This window comes from Stegodyphus dumicola, chromosome 2, assembly GCF_044657685.1.
Source record: "Stegodyphus dumicola isolate Sdum_Otavi_A_Nest chromosome 2, ASM4465768v1".
Classification (NCBI taxonomy): Eukaryota; Metazoa; Arthropoda; class Arachnida; order Araneae; family Eresidae; genus Stegodyphus; species Stegodyphus dumicola.
This window is the reverse complement of record NC_140769.1, coordinates 254,623,367-254,640,445: the sequence shown is the minus strand read 5'-3', so window position 1 is coordinate 254,640,445 and position 17,079 is coordinate 254,623,367. Positions and strand designations below refer to the sequence as shown.

At 32.0% G+C, this 17,079-nt stretch overlaps 1 protein-coding gene across 1 annotated transcript in view; it reads right to left on the bottom strand.

Annotated features, from left to right (window-relative positions):
- Positions 1-17,079, bottom strand: part of shv (DnaJ heat shock protein family member shriveled) — a 37,267-nt gene that overhangs the window by 11,708 nt on the left and 8,480 nt on the right. The window contains exons 3-7 of the mRNA XM_035372694.2: positions 15,401-15,498; positions 11,957-12,086; positions 9,963-10,105; positions 938-1,020; positions 786-843 (exon numbers count right to left, since the gene is read on the bottom strand). Of these exons, the coding sequence (XP_035228585.1) occupies positions 786-843; positions 938-1,020; positions 9,963-10,105; positions 11,957-12,086; positions 15,401-15,498 (512 nt within the window). The remainder of the gene's footprint in view (positions 1-785; positions 844-937; positions 1,021-9,962; positions 10,106-11,956; positions 12,087-15,400; positions 15,499-17,079) is intronic.

The window sequence follows — 17,079 nt, the reverse complement described above, 5'->3', positions numbered from 1 at the left end:
TTAAGGGTACTATCAAAAGAAAGCTATTAGCCAAAAAGTACTAGACAACTGAAAAACACTAAATTATTAAGCACAAACTTCTACAAGAATCTTCAATATATTTCCACTTCATTTGTATTAATTTCATCCTCTTACATGGCTTATTTTTTATATTAACCCATAATATTATATTACTTAAATGGTTATAAATATAGTGTCACAAATTTTTAAGAGACTTAAGGGCATGATCGAATGTACCAGCTTAATAAAAGTTCCAATTATACAGCATTAACAGACAGTGTTAATTAAATAACAATTTTATTTGTGTGCAAGATATTCAGGCAACCACATTATTCTAAACCAATCCTTGTAAGTTACCAGTATGAGCTGAAAGTATACAATAATAAAAAGTTCTTGCTTTGACTAATATTAAAATAATTACTATAACTTATATTCAAAGCTATACGAAAAAACAAATCAAAAAGAATCTTAAAAAAAAGTATTTTCACACAAATAAATTCAGATTGTCACATGAAAATATCTATTCATATAACAAGTACCTTCTAAAAATGATTTAAATGAGTGCTCACCAAGACGAAATTCTCATCAAGAGGGGAGTGGGAATTCCATAAAATAGTAAAAAGGAATTTATTCCAAAGGCAAATGCACAATACACAATATATAAATCACATTTAATTCAAACATACTTATTTAATATGCCTCGTTCCTTTGTAAACTTGGTATAATTCCATATGTTATGATATGGATAGAATTTGAAGAAAAGTTATCCTTCAGAATTTACTTACGGTAACGTCTGTATTCGAATCCTCAAATCACCAGGTTCTCCATCAATGTGAGGTTCACCTAATTAAAAATGCAAATAATTAATTCAAGGGAAAAACATCCTTAAAAATAGATAAAAGGAAATCAAATTTAAAAATTAGAATTTAATGCTTACCTTCCGCAACAAACTTTTGCTCTTGACCATCTTTCATACCAGGTTCAATTTCAATTTCTAAAACTTTTTCCTGATTAACATATCTTAAAATAGTAAATAAATAAATTAATGAATTAAAAAACACTTAAAATACTTACTTTAAAAATTTGACAATTTAAATATTAACATTACATTCAAGAAAAACTGTCACATTTCCATAATCAAAGAAAACTATTATGGCATATACTCATTTACAGATGGAGGATAAAATAATATGAACACCCGTGAAATAATGGAAAATCTTTATTAATAGGGGGTTGGACCACTCTTTGACTGCAGTACAGATTGAATGTGATGTAGGATAGATGCACAAAAGTCATGGACAATATTTAAAGGAATATTAAGGCATTCCTCCTGCAGAGCGGGCTCTAATTCCGAAAGTCCAGATGGAGGTGGAAATCGGGAATGAAGTTTGGACTCCAAATATGCCCACAAGTGTTCAATAATATTCAAGTCTGGAGACTGAGGGAGCCAAGCGAGATGTTCAATTACGTTGTCATGCTCTTCGAACCATTCTTGAATACACCTAGCTGTGTGGATAGGGGCGTTATCGTCTTGAAAAAGCAGTCACTCTTCAGGGAATACAGTCTGGACATGATCCCTTAGAATGCTTAGATTGGATGTGATCATTCCATGCAGAATAACAAGTGGCTCAAGACCGCACCCCATACCATAATGGTGCCACCCTCATGCTTCACAGTCGGCAAGAGGCAGTCAGGATGAAATGCTTCTTTCTTTGGACATTCTCCAGACATAAAGGCGTTCAGTCATCTGAAATAGGGTGAAGGCAGCCTTTGTGATCTCTGCACCATTGACGTCGCTTGAAAACTTTAGTTGCTCACCAAGGGTTTACGAATTGCTACTTTGCAAAAAAAATTTCGCATCATGGAGTTCCCTTTTGGCAGTTTTTGTTGAAACGGGGTCCTGGAGCTGACTGTTCATTTCGGATGTTATCTCGGATAACAATTGCTTGTACTTTCGGGCTACTATGCGCTTCAAGACCCATCTATCCCTATCAGCCAGCTTTGACTTTCGGCCACTGTTGTGCCTGAAGACATCGTCTTAACCTCTTTCGTGTATGCTATCATAACGGCTGATACCCTACTCCTTGCACCCCCCACAAGGTTTGCTGTTTCCATAACGTTTTATGCTGTTTCCATATAGAAGTTTATTTACTGATCTTGTAACAAATGCCTCAGGAAATACATAAAATTTCTGCATCAAGGTGATTACATTTCAATTCATTCAAAAATATTACTTATTTAAGTCTCTTTATGTTTCAATGAATTTAAAAAAAAATATTACCTAAATCACTTTTACTTGTGCCAAAATTAAATGTTTTCTAGGTCATAAAACTTTCAAGATTGTTAAATTGTTTAAATCTTTTGGCAGTTACCAAATTCTTCAATTGTGAAAAATTTAGCTCTCACTTGAAGGCCATTTGGTATCTTCTGTTAAGCCTAATATCACATTGCAACAGTAATTGACACTTGTTTTTCTGCATTGATATTTTATAAAAGGAACTATTTTTAATAACATTGCAGAAAGAATGTGATTCACTTTTGAAAGAAAAATTATTTTTCTTAATTTTACAAGAGAACACTTGCTCTTTTACCTTCGCAATGCCAGCAGAACATTCAACTTGGAGCTGGTTTTAGGAATTTTATGACTGAAATCATAATCATCTTTGCTTATTTCTCTTCTGAATTTATGAGCATATAAATATTTTAAAATTTGGTTGCTATAATCTTTTGATACAAATTCATTCTTTTACAAAAATAGAGTCCATTACAGTCTGCTATTTTAAATAGGTTAATCACTTTACAATAGGGAATTAGCCTTTATTTGCATCTTTTCATGAAATGAAACAAGCTAAATGGAAATGAAAAATAATTAAGCAGCTTGTCTTTATCTGCAGCTATTGTCCCATGGTCATGAGTCAAATCAGGTGGTGGAAAATAACCTTGAACTTCCTTTTTTAAAGTAACAGAATACAGCACACTTGCCAATCTAAGACACTTAAAAATCAGGAGATTTTCAAAACGATGAAGCCTTTTTAAATGATAAAAATGTATTTTTTAAAAACAAATTAACTTTAAACAAACATCCGAAAGTTCAGTTACCAATTCTTAAATGTAAACAGTAAAAAAAATACTTACTTGTAAAAAACATTTTTATTATGTGTATATTTTAACACACAAAACAAAACAAAAAACTTTAATCAGTTTTTGTGCAAATACTATCAACAGTGGCAGATTTTGCTTGCATTAAGAAAGAAATCTCATAATTCTGTTCACAGCAATTACCACGCAGGCCGGCTTTTGCTAATAAAAGATTTTCTAATGTGTTATTACTAATGTTAGATCTAAATTTAGTCCTTGTTTTTACAGCAACACTGAAAATCCTTTTGCATTCTGCATTACTATGGGGAATTGTCAGAATGGTCAACATTATTCTAGACTATGCTTGAAAATTCCATTAGAACCTTTCAGTTTTCCAATTAAACTCTACTGGATGTTAATCCTAGCTGGTTTTATAACTTTATACAAGCTTTCCAATTGTAAACTGCAAAATGCGACCACAACTTTTCAGTTGCAATATCAATATCTCATCAATATCAATCTTTCATGACTAAATGAAGTAAAACTAGAAATATATTCAAAAGAAATCTTATATCAGAAAAAGATGCATTTGCTACAGCAAAAACATCAGCAACTTTAGCATGCAAAATCGTTAATTGGAAATTTATTTAGTATGTAATCACATACTCAGCAGAAGTAGCTTCTAACATGCATATAAAACATATTTTTGTCTTCTTCGGAAAGTTCCTCCCCAACTTTTTCAGTTGCAACCCCCATTACCAAATCTTGATTTTTCTTCCGATTTTCTATTTCACTATAAATCACATTATACATAGAATTAGAAGACAAAACAATGACTGGTTTTACAAACTTTCATAAAATGTCTTTAAACAGATCATAAATCTTTGATTGCAAAACATGAATTAATGGAATTCGGCTTTGTAGAACTGTGTTAAGAACATCGAATGATGGCAAAATGAATTGTACACAAGAACAAAAAGCTTTGTCAAGGTCTGAAGACAAAAACATACATTTTCATTCTTCAAAAACATAAGTATTCATTCTTCACAAGATAAACGGAAAACGTTTCTTTTGTTGATCTTTTTTTTTTTTTTTTATTTTGAGAGAAATTTGTATCAGCTTTACGCTTATAGTTTGTAGTATTATTTTGAGAACTGCCAGTTAAATTCCTCACTGGTGCAGAAATTACTTTGTTTTTCTCAAATCTATTTTTAACAGTTGAAGTAGTAGCTACATCTCCATTTACTTTAGGTATTTTGTAACTTTCAATAGAGACTTTTATCTTTACTCTAGAAGCATTTACTTCTTTAAAAAATGCAAGAAGTGGGTTCTATTGATCAAGGATTCTAGATAAACATTTCTTTAAAGACAGCCAGCGGTACATACATTTCAAAATTTTTCTCATTTCAGTATTATGCATCTGTTGGAATTGTTTCAATTTTTCCTTCCTTTTAGAACTCAAGATAATAATAAATATCAACAATGTGTTTGTCAACATTTATTGGTAAAGAAGCTGCTCCTTTTTCAGCTGCTAAATTTAAGAGGTGACAGGTGCACCTCATTTGCAAATCTGAAGTTTTTTTTTTTTTTTTTTTTTTTAAGATACCTGCAACACCAGGCTTCAAACCTATCATAACTGGTACATTATCAACATCAAATGCTAAGCAATTATCCTGAAGAATTGCATTTTCGTTTAAAATTTTAATAATTAGCTGTGCTATATTAAAGCCTGTCGAATGTCCTTCTAAGGTGGTAACAGAAAGTAAACTACACTCAGTTTCTTAAGAAACTGGATTAAAATAAGAAACAACAATTGGATATAAATTGAATTGGTATTATTGCTTCCATCTATAGAGGGGCAAAATGAAAGTGCTTTAATGCATTCACTAACTGAAGATTTATTTCTCATACCCATTTCTTTAACAAATGCAGCCATTTTGGTCCTTGTACTTGAATATTTCTTAGCAATTTTGCTATCAGGAAACATTTTCCTAAATAAAGCTACAGCATGATCCAATGCATTCAGTGGCAAATGTGCTCAAGTAAAAAAGCAGAGAACAGGCATTTAGCATTAACTTTATAGTCCTTTGTTTCCACAGTTAAATCTAATTTTTTATTTTTTTCAACAGAATTCATGTTGTCTTTGTGTTTTTTGCATATGCACGTGTTTGAGAACATCTGTCCTTCCATGATGTGAAATCGAAAAGAAAAACCGTACACATCGCAAAAGTATTACATTTCCTTGAGGAAACAGAAGGAAAGTCATTTGTGTACAATTTTTGAAAAGTACATTAGTATTTTACCTTTTTTGCAGACATAACTAACACAAAAGGTCACAATTTCTTAAACTATTTCTCAAAAGCACAAGCATTCACACCCGTCAATGACAAGATGAACGAAATAATAGCTTTGATCTTGGTTTGTGGTCATTGGCTAATATATGCCAGAAGATACACACTGGTGCTCAATGCTGATTGGAGAACCAGAACACAATGTTTTCGAAGTGGTTTCACTCACGAAGCAGAAACACATTTCTCACTGTCGAAATGAGTTTAGTTTTCTTTTAGATGTAATCTAGAGAAAAACCAAGTGACACTGTAGCCTTGGCTACTAATGTTTAAAATTAATTTATGACTAGTAACAGCATGAATTATAAACAAATAGCTAAGTTATTGCATTTTATTTTCCAGCTATCGAAATGCGACGCTACGAGCAACGTTTTGAAACCAAAACCTAGCAATCATGAATCAGAACTAGAACTAGTTGCCATTCAGCATAAAAGAAATATAAATATGAATATTAACAAAATATTAAAGTTAATTTTATAAAATAATATATGAACAAATATATGAAATAAAAAATAATTATTTCTCATGCAATAACTGGGCCACTACACTATTAATCAGGGTCACCACGATGTAGCCTTGGCTACTAATGTTTAAAATTAATTTATGACTAGTAACAGCATGAATTATAAACAAATAGCTAAGTTATTGCATTTTATTTTCCAACTATCGAAATGCGACGCTACGAGCAACGTTTTGAAACCAAAACCTAGCAATCATGAATCAGAACTAGAACTAGTTGCCATTCAGCATAAAAGAAATATAAATATGAATATTAACAAAATATTAAAGTTAATTTTATAAAATAATTAAATATATGAACAAATATATGAAATAAAAAATAATTATTTCTCATGCAATAACTGGGCCACTACAACACCCAGAATCACTTTTTTGGTGCAAAGAATGAAGTATTAAGCCAGCATACATACAAATCGTGAAAAATTTTAAGAATAACAAAAAGATGGGAGAAATCCATTGAAAATCAGGTTGGCAGGAGAACTGTTTGAAATCGGGAGAGTTGGCAACTCTGCTACAGTTAACCCTTTGTGGCACAGTGTGTCCGGCCTGGACACACCTAAAAATTTCCTTCTGTATGCACAGAAAAATTGAATGAAAAAGGATTTATAGGTTACTATAGGTTATTCTGAACCTTCTTTATTTATAGTAGATGGCAGCTGAACACAAACCAGTTCATATATTTTAGCCATGTTTAGTTTTTTAAGACCCTCATTTTTCAAAGACATCTTCCAGATTTTTTTAGGGTATAAAAGAAATTGTTTGAAAAGAAATTTCTATGTTATTTTTTTGGCTGTATGCTAATCTCCTTATTCTATATTAGTTTTAAATTTTTACCTTGAAATCTTGCCTAAAATCAAACAGCGAGCCCTAGGTGTGCCCAGACCGTGCTCACCAATAAGCTAGGACAACTGAGAGTTTGTATTCTTTATTTCTCCGCATTTCATCGGTCAGTTCATTTACAATAATGCTCGTTTCAGCACTCTTTTCGAAGCTCTATTCAATTAGTGTGCTCCCTTTGGACACACCCACAGATTTAAACGATAAGTGCTATCTTCATGAAATTTTATTTGTGTACTCCTCTAGGCCTAACTAGACTGCCTACCTTTTTTTTTTTTTAATCAAAAACTCCAGCTTTAAAAGGTAGCGTGCCAGAAAGGGTCAATGACAGTTTATTAAATGTTCTGCCTCTGCAACATTATTTCAGAAGTCATCATTTTATCAACATCAGAAGTGATGTCACAGACAAAATATAGATTGCATAAAACCTATACAAAAATCAATATTTTCTTTAATCATGCAGATTATGATGTAGCTAATATCCCCTACACATTGGATTATTAACATGAATGATGTGAATTAAGTTATGCACCCTGATTCATAAATCTGCATTATGAATAGGTATCTGCACCTTATTAAAACTCTGCACACTGCTCCCACGGGATACAAAATCCGTCTCATAATACAGGTCACATGAAAATATCATGCGCAAGTATGTTTTTTAAAATAGAAAAGGCTATTCAAATTTCTGCATTATACTAATGTTGCTTATAAAGATGTGAATAGAAATATATGAAGATAGAGAATATTAAAAAAACGCCCTGTATTTCAGAACCAGAATGTGTTCAAATCACACCATACATGGAGGGTTAGAACCTATTCCAGTGAGTTTTCCAAATGCAAGCAAAACTTATTCATGATCAAAAGAGTTAAATGAATTTCAAAATTATATCTCATACCATTATTCAAATTTTAAATTAAGCTATATTATAACCTAGTTTTATTTATGAATAACACCAAGAGAAAAAATAATTTTCACCTCATTATTTATTATCAATTTACATTATGCAAGTTTAACATTAGGTTCCTTTTTTTTAAATTTTAGATCAATATGCAGAAATATTTTGAAATCACTTATATTGCCCCCCCCAAAAAAAATTATTCTACAGTAATGAAATTTCGATATACAAATTACCAAATTAACACCAATTAACCCTCATTATACCACACTTAAAAAGCAAAAATCTTCACTGAATTTTAAAAGCATTTTCATGTACTGATTATAATAATACAGTAGTTAAGAGTTTACATTCATTATGATCATACGAGGGTTGGAACTTTAATAGTGGCAACACAGCTGAAAAAACGCTATGCAACAAAACCAAAGAATATTGCGTATACCACACGTAAACTACATATCTACCTTACCTCTCAGCAAAAAGACTCGTCCTGCCTACGTCACGCGCATGCGGAGTGACGCGAAGAACGGATCCTCGTATTAGCTCGCGATCTAAAGTAAGTGTTGTCAGGATGTTTTCAAAACAAGAACAACGATGTTGGATAAAAATTTAATGTGCCAGAGGTCGTACAGCAGGACAGTGTCATCAAGGGCTTGTGGGGAATCTGCATTGCCTTACAGAACCCTAGCAAGATGGGTGAAAGCATTCAATGAAGGACGCCAAAATGTAGCAGAGATGCTGTGGCCAGGTCGTCCGAGTGTCAGAGATGCAGACGTGCAAGCTGCTGCCGCACTAATGGACAGTAATCGCCGCAAAACAATTCGTCAGCTGGCCGGACAAACAGGATTAGTGCATACGACTATGCTGAACATTCTGAAGGAACACTTGTCCATGAGAAAAATTGCTTCACAATGGGTTCCACATCAATTGACGGAAATGCAGAAATGGCTACGATAGATGCTGCCCGAACCCACCTGGAGTGCTATGAGAGCGAAGGAGATGCTTTTTTACGCCGTATCACTATGCTGGATGAGACTTGGGCCCAATCGTACCAGCCAGAACTGAAACGCCAATCAAACGAATGGCGTCATCACGGGTCACCACAATGTTCGAAATTTCGTCGGAACCCTAGCAATGTGAAAGTTATGGAGATTCTCGTGTACGACTGTGATGATGTCATCCTAACACATACCGTCACTGCACAGTATTACTGCTCATTTTTGGAGCACAATCTCCAACCAGCTTTGAGAAAAAAACGGCGACACTTTCTGCAGAACATTCCTCTCATTTTGCATGACAATGCTCGGCCGCATGCAGTGCAAGCTGTGACTGATTTGTTCAAGCGATGGGGCTGGGAAGTGTTTTACCATACAGCATACTTCCCAGATCTAAGCCCTTGTGACTATGACTTAATTTCCTAAGATGAAAGAACCACTACGTGGCACTCGCTTCCAAACTGTTCCTGAGATTCTTGCGGCAGTAGACCGGTCCATTCAAACTATCAACAAAACAGGCACTGCTACAGGTATTCTGCGACTTCCACATCATTGGAAACGGGTTGTACACAATGCTGGTGACTATATTGAAGGACTGTAAAACATGGTGACATGAATCACTTTTGTATTCCTTGTAAATAAATAGTTGCCACTATTAAAGTTCCAACCCTCGTATGATAAAATAGAAGAGTCTCTACCTGATATTAAAAGAGGATTGATAGGCAAACTGAAGATTTATCAACATCTGGGATTGAACAATGTCACAATTAAATTATGCTGGCAGGTATGGGTCTTGAACAGCAGATTTCAGTGATAAGGAGGTATATTAAGATGTCTTAGGATAACAATAGAACAGGAAAGATATAATGATCATAATAACATCTGTAATAAAATTGGATTTGTTACTTCAGACATCCAATACACGATTAGTGCTGAAAAGATTAGCTGGATCATCAATAGTTAACTATTAGAACAGAATCTAAGCTCATGGCTTCCATTATGCTGCCTGCAGCTGACCCATATGAGGTACTGGAAACAAATATAGTGGTACCTAAGCCTGATCAATGCGGAATTATTCTAAAGGGAGTCAATCTCTTCAGGGATTAAACTTAGCCCATAGTTGAAGACTATATGGTGAGAGATCCCTCGGAATATCATCCACCAGCATTATGAATCGATGTAAATCAGGTAGGCATAACTTATTTCAAGATGAGACTTTCACAATTAGATTTACGGTTTGGTTATTTAAAAAAAAAAAAAAACTTTGTAAAAGATATTTTTCTTACTTAACATTTGGACACTCATCACATACAGTCTGCTGAGTCATTTGGAATCTGCCAGGGCCTAACTGTCTAGTAACCATTTCTTGTCGACAATTACATTGTCTGGTACCTTTAGCTGGCTGCATAACTGGTTTGTTACGAACAACCTAAGTACAAAAAAAAAAAAAAAAAAAAAAAAAAAAAAAAAATATTCAGAATAAATAAATAAATTTACAGAATCTAAATAAATTTATAAATTTACAGAATATAGTGAGAGAATACACTGCAAAGATTTGGAGTGCGTGAAAGAAATACACAAAAAATTGAAATTTTTCAATCGGGAAATGACAGTTTGTGGCAAAATGAAAAGGTTCAGGGCATTTAAAGAAAACAAATTATATATTTCTCAAAATACACTAAAACTTTTCATTTGAAATTTATGTAAGAAAATACTTCAATAAAACATGTCTGTAATATAATCTATTTAAAATAATCATATATTATTTTGAATTAATAGTCTTTTCTGGAGCAAACAGTTTGGATACTTTTCTGTTAAAGCCATATTATTGGCATCTTTGCCAGGGGTGTTCCTATGTGACAGGCATCATGAATTCAATTAGGCTATTTTCTGGACGATAACTGTCTTTACATCCATCACTCCTGCAACCACATTTTGCATCTAATAATTTATTATTATATATTTCAATGAATTTTATGACTTTAGAAAATAAAACCACCTCAAGAAATTAGAACAAGATTAGAACGTGATGGCTATGTTGCTTTCTTTGAACTACGAACAAGATATCTGAACATAAATGGAATTTGTTGGATCACACATTTATTTTCCTACTGCCATACAGGTTATTTGCATCTGGTGGAGTTAATATCCGAAGAGTTTTCTGTGAGCCAAAGATTCAAATGAATCACACACAAAAATCAATTAGTATAATTACATAAGCAAAGTGTGCACCAATTCCTTATCTTGTCTTAATGTTTAAATCAATGAACCAACCAAAACTGTGGAAACTGGTGAAAACTTATTTGACAGGAAGGAGAATGCCATGTTCTTTCCCCTCAATGGGTTTTTGAAGAGTTTTATAAAATTAGACAATGTTCTTTGTTTGTGTTCTTGATACTTCCATTTCATCTAAAAACAAGCATGGGAAAAGAAGCCAAAATGTGCTAATGTGGCCACAAAAATGTGAGGTATAGCTTTAATGGAAAAGTACAGTATCCTTAAAGGTATTTATTAGTATTATTAAGGTGTAAAAGGGCACTATACAACTGCACTTTCCAGTGTTTGATATATACAATGCTAGATCTTCTAAGCTCAATACACAAAACAGTGTCCAAATTGAAGCAGCCTATAGATTACTGCATGCCATTCTTTTAACCTGACAATCTACTTGAACAGACGTTCACTAGTGGTTATTGCTTGCTGTAATGTAAGATTGCCACTATACTAATTATACTGTAATCTGTCACTATATTGTAATCTAAGTTGTCACTATCTAATCCTGGGCATTGTTTTTGGCAATGATTTAGTAACAAATAGATTTAACTATCCTCAAGAAAATGCCCAATTAATATGCATCTAACAACTGAAGGAGGATTTCTATTCTCTAGCTATATGTAAAATTACTAAAAGTTTATATATATATATATATAAATTTGTATCAGCCAATAGACTCTTTTATACGCATGTATATATATAATTCTCCTGTACTATATTTTCAGCATGCAGACTTAAAGAAAATGTTTTCATCTAACAAGGGGGATGAATTCACCATTCTTAATCTACTAAATACACAAGTCCTATTAATATTACTTTTATAGCTTAAAAAAATCAACATGTAAGCAATATTTACAGCAGATGACATAACTAAGTTATTTGAAGCATTAGAATCAGCAATTTCTGAAACAATAGCTTTAAATATTCAAATATTTTAACACTTACTGTAAGTATTACAGGACTGAATATAAATGTGAACATTTAACATTAAAAATTCAGACTATACTTCAACAAAATTCCCAGAATACAGTTCTTCTAAAGTAACCCAAAGGTCCATGATCACATCACCACCTCGAGGAATTTCTCTTGCTCCTGTTCGGCTGCCACCAGTAAAAAAACCAAAATCGCCAAAGAAACTGAAATTAAAAAGTTATTTTTTTTTATGTTGAAAATCCATAATGATATTTTTAGACATTAAAAAATAACATAGAATGTTCAATACCATTAACGATAAAAATTGTAAAGTATTAAAAATGGTTAGATGTTTAAAATGCTTAATGCTTCTATAATAAAACCTATATATCTAAGAATTTATGCCACTTCACATTTTAATTTAAAGTACTAAATATAATAAAAACAAAATGCCTACAATATATTGCTAAAAACAAACTTTGTTCAAAATCACACATCTAAGAAAAATTATTCCACAGCATTAAATAATATGTTAACTCTTAGTTAAACATAAAAGTGATAAAAATTAATATAAATAAAAGGTCTAAAGCACATACTAACTCCTGTATAGATTCAGACTGTTTATATAGTATTATTATATACAACAACAAATAAAAATGCCCTGAACAATGATATAATTCACACAACATTGGTATATATGACAGACACAGAGGCCACTAAATGTTGTACCACTGCCTCAAGGAAAGCAGAGCAATCACGTCAATTAGCACAATGGCCAAAGCAATAATGCAATTACAGTGTTATTACTGATAGTTCCAGAAGGAATCAATAACTATCAAGATAGTAAAAGAAGGCACAGGATGACAACTTATGGAATTTTACTTCCTTGTACGAAGTAAAGGAAGTATTGTAGTCAAGAAAACTTCCGGGACCATATTTCAACAAAAATATCTATTTTGACAGCTATCGAATGTAATTTAACGATGTTTTTCGTGACATCTGTGCATAAGGACTTTTTCACAAAGCAGGTTGCAAATAGGATTTAAAATGCATTCAGAGGAGATTTTTTTCGTGGCGTCTGTAAGTATGTGCACATAACTCAAAAATTAATAGCCTCAGAACACCAAAATTTTGTATATAGGACTGGTATAGCATTTAGTTGTGCACCTCTCTTTTTGGTGTCAAATGGCCACACCAAAAGTATATAAATATATATACACATTCTGTTACATGGCTCAATGAGCTCAGTATTTTTTTATTATCATATGTTGGTAAATTGTGCATTTTTTCATTTAAAAATGATTGAACTATGTTGTTCTTATCTTCCAAAAGTTTTCATGCCTTTAGTTAATCTGTATGCAATTAATTGTAGAATTATCAACAATTTAAAAGTTGTTTAAATGCAGATAAGTCTAATTTTTTCTCCCCCCCCTCATAGCAACCATATTTGTTTACATTTCAAACTTAGCAGAACAATGAATTAAGTCTTTCTGCACCTTCAGTGTCTTTTTGCCCATGGGACCCAAAAAAACTTTCAGTTTTGTGCACCGAAAAATATGGTTTCTTGCGTATTGGCCAAATTGCTTGTTTTTGCATAGAAACCGAAATTTTAATTGTTTTAACTGTATTTGGTGTTTTATGTTCTTCTAAATCTTTAAATTTTTATTGAAAATATTTCGAGGCTTTGCATATTTTTGCCTTGCTGCAAAGTGAGAACTGAATTAATTGAATGAGAAATCTATCTCATAAAATCCGAGGATGTACATTTAAATGAAATGCAGGGAAAAATACATATAATGTAATATTCTACACAAGGAAGTCATGTGATCACACATCAGATTTTTAATTCCTTGATTTCAACAGTAATGCAAATCTGATATCATGATCTAAAAGCTTGGAATATGTCACCCTGAAATTATAATGCGTTCTGCCACGAATCAGGTTTTTATTTAACTTCAATACTTGTAGCGAAAACCAGACTAATACTACTCAACTCATATTTTTGTAGAGCAACTTACCTGGCATTACCATTTTGGAAGTTATCACCTATCATACCTGATCACTTTTATTGATCTTTCATAACACTTCAACAGTTCAGTGACAAACTGATGACATCTTTCAAACTGTTGCATTGCCAACAATTTTACATTTGTTGAAAAGTAACTTATAGCAAAGTAATTCCTCTGTCAGCACACAGGAAATGTTATCAAATGAGTACCTATGTAACGTTACAGATCAGCCTTAGACCATTAGATCTCTAGAATTTCTCTCAATCAAGCACGTACCGATTCTATTAGAAAGACAGTTCCAGCAATGTGTATCAACTTGATGGGCAATTACATAATATCAAATTCCATTTGACATTCATACAAGTCCATACACGGTTGGATATCTTATGCATTACCACTAGATGACACGGCTACAGATTATATCAGTATATAACAGTTTTAGATTTATATTACTATCACAGACTGCTAGGTAGTTAAGTTTTATGTTCTTCATAATTAATAAATTGTTCTAGGCATGCAGATACTTTTGACATAGTGTGATATGGTAATGTAATTAAAGAAAAATTAGAGCTAAGCATTGGAATTAAAAACTTGTATTTCAATAAAACTCAACCGATAATTTCAAATAATGTAAAATACTGGAAAATTAGGTTTTTTTTTTTTTTTTTTTTTTTTTTTTGAGGGGGGTGATTTTTTAAAAATCAGTTCACTTTTTTCTCAACTACTGCCTAGTTTATTTCAAGGTTTTGAAAAGAAGAAGTATCTTCAAAATCACAATGTTTATGTAGATTACAGTACTCTTTGTTCTCTTAAAACAAGAATTATCTGAATATATTAACCCTCTGAGCAGCCAGGGTTTTTGCTAAGAAAGCAAAAATTTCCCAAAGCTACAATGAGAACAACTTATTTTTTTGATTTTAATGCAAAAACTCTCCTGGTATTTCATTCTTGGATTGGTTTTCTTTTGATATATTGCCTTAATTTCATAGACATATTTTAATATGCACGTATATATACGTTCTTACAGATATTGCAATAAATATTCTAGGCCGTATATATATGGCCTTGCCGGTTAGAGGGTTAATTAGGTGATCGATTTTTTACCATATTCTTAGATTACATAAAACTTAATATTTAATCTTTTATAAAACAGTATTAACAGTATCATAAAAGTACAATAGCATTGAGTATTAACATAAATAATATCCAGCAGATTAAAAACGATTGAACTTTAGATTTCGAGATTTCAAAATTCAATATTTTACAAACTTAATGGTTTAGTTTATTTACTTATGGCAAAGTACACGAGGGCGGTCTGCCTAAGGGGAAGTATGCCTTTGTGAAAAATTTTCTAAGAGAAACTGGCTCGAATACATATAACGCTTTTATAAGCTTAATAGCATATATATTTATACTGCTTTTTTGTTGAAAAATAATTTATACAGAATTACAATTTTTAATTAAAAATAAAAAATTATCAAACATAGCTGCAATTTTATATATAAAACATATTTTGAACTCTTATTTACCTAGCAAATGGATCACTTCCTCCTCCAAATGCATCATTTTTTAATCCTTCTTCACCAAACTGATCATAAGTTCTCCTTTTTTCTTCATCCGATAAAACCTGAAAAAAATATTTGTAGTCATTCATTGTGTTACATTTTAAAACAATTTTGCAAGGTTCAATGAGCATTAGGATTTTAGGTTAGAGTAGATTGAAGGGTGCCCCTTGGATTATCGCTAAGTTCTTGTTTCATTTATGGTTACTTTAGTAGTTGAATGTTATGGAAACCCTATTATGACATAATCGGTTGTGTGATTGAGATAAATTTTGAATGATGAGAAAAGATTTGTAAGGGCTTGTTGTGTGTGTTGGTTAGGAAGTACATTGCTTGTTTTGTGGTTTAGACAGTAGAATGGCTGAATATGGTAAAATTAATGTGAAGTTTCTATACAATTTGAAACGAAAGGGGAAAAGAGCATTAATTGACTGGTAGTTTACTTAGTAGCCATTATAAATGTCCTGTTTGTAGGAAGGAAATGCATATAGTTGAACGTCATAGGATACCGGCACCTACGGAGGATATTTTTAAATCTTATTTTTGTGAATTTATGTGGCGACACCGATATACGGATTCTATTCAGATAATTTTAGGAAGTTTTTGGATGCTGTTAAGGAATTTCGTGTGCCACAGACTGAAGACGAAGTAATTTCTAAATAAGGTAAGTGATTATTTGTTTTGTGTAGTGCTTAGATGCATTTTCTTTTTAAGTTACTTTATCATTTGATTTAAAATACAGTTTACTGAGATTGCATATTTTTTGTTTGGCTCTACTATAGAATTGAGTGCTCTTTCGACTTTTTAAGTAAAAATAGATCGATGTGTACATGGACAACGTCAAGGGAGTGCGCAATGCCTAGTTTGTGCAATTCTTTGACTTGTTATTTTGTCTTTGTGTAGCAGCGTTTTTTGCGCGAAAAATTGGTGCTAAACAAAGCCAAAGAAAGAATTGCACAAGCTTGGTATCCATGCACTGCCAAAAATCATTAGTTTTCGCCAAAGGGCACCCCTAACTATATTTTTACAGGATTTTTTTTTAACTCAAAATAATGACAGATTAACTTTCTTATTACAAAAATTTTGAATTAGGTTTAATATTTAAAAATTCAATTAACTAAACATAAATTCTATAAAGTAAACATAAATTTAAAAAAAAAAAAAAAAAAAAAAAAAAAAAAAAAAACAGTACTTACGTATTGTATTATCGCAACCAGGTTGACGCTATTCGTAAGTTTTGACGCTATTTGTAAGTTTAGGTAAAAAAGTATGAATAGAAAGAAAATGAACATTTATTAATTACAGATAATTTTTAATACAGTTTTTTATATTATTTTCTTTTAAAATATAAAATAGCAATTAAACCCTTCAGATTTCGAATTTGAATAAGTTGCAGAATTATTTTTTTGGCGGAAATCTTTTGGCTATTGCTTTTAGCACTGATTAAAAACCGTATTCGCCATAGCCATGTACACGTCGACTTATTTTTACATAAAAAAACATCCCAGAATTGCACAAAAATGGCATTGTGCAAAAATTTCCCAAAGCTACAATGAGAACAACTTATTTTTTTTTATTTTAATGCAAAAACTCTCCTGGTATTTCATACTTGGATTGGTTTTCTTTTGATATATTGCCTTAATTTC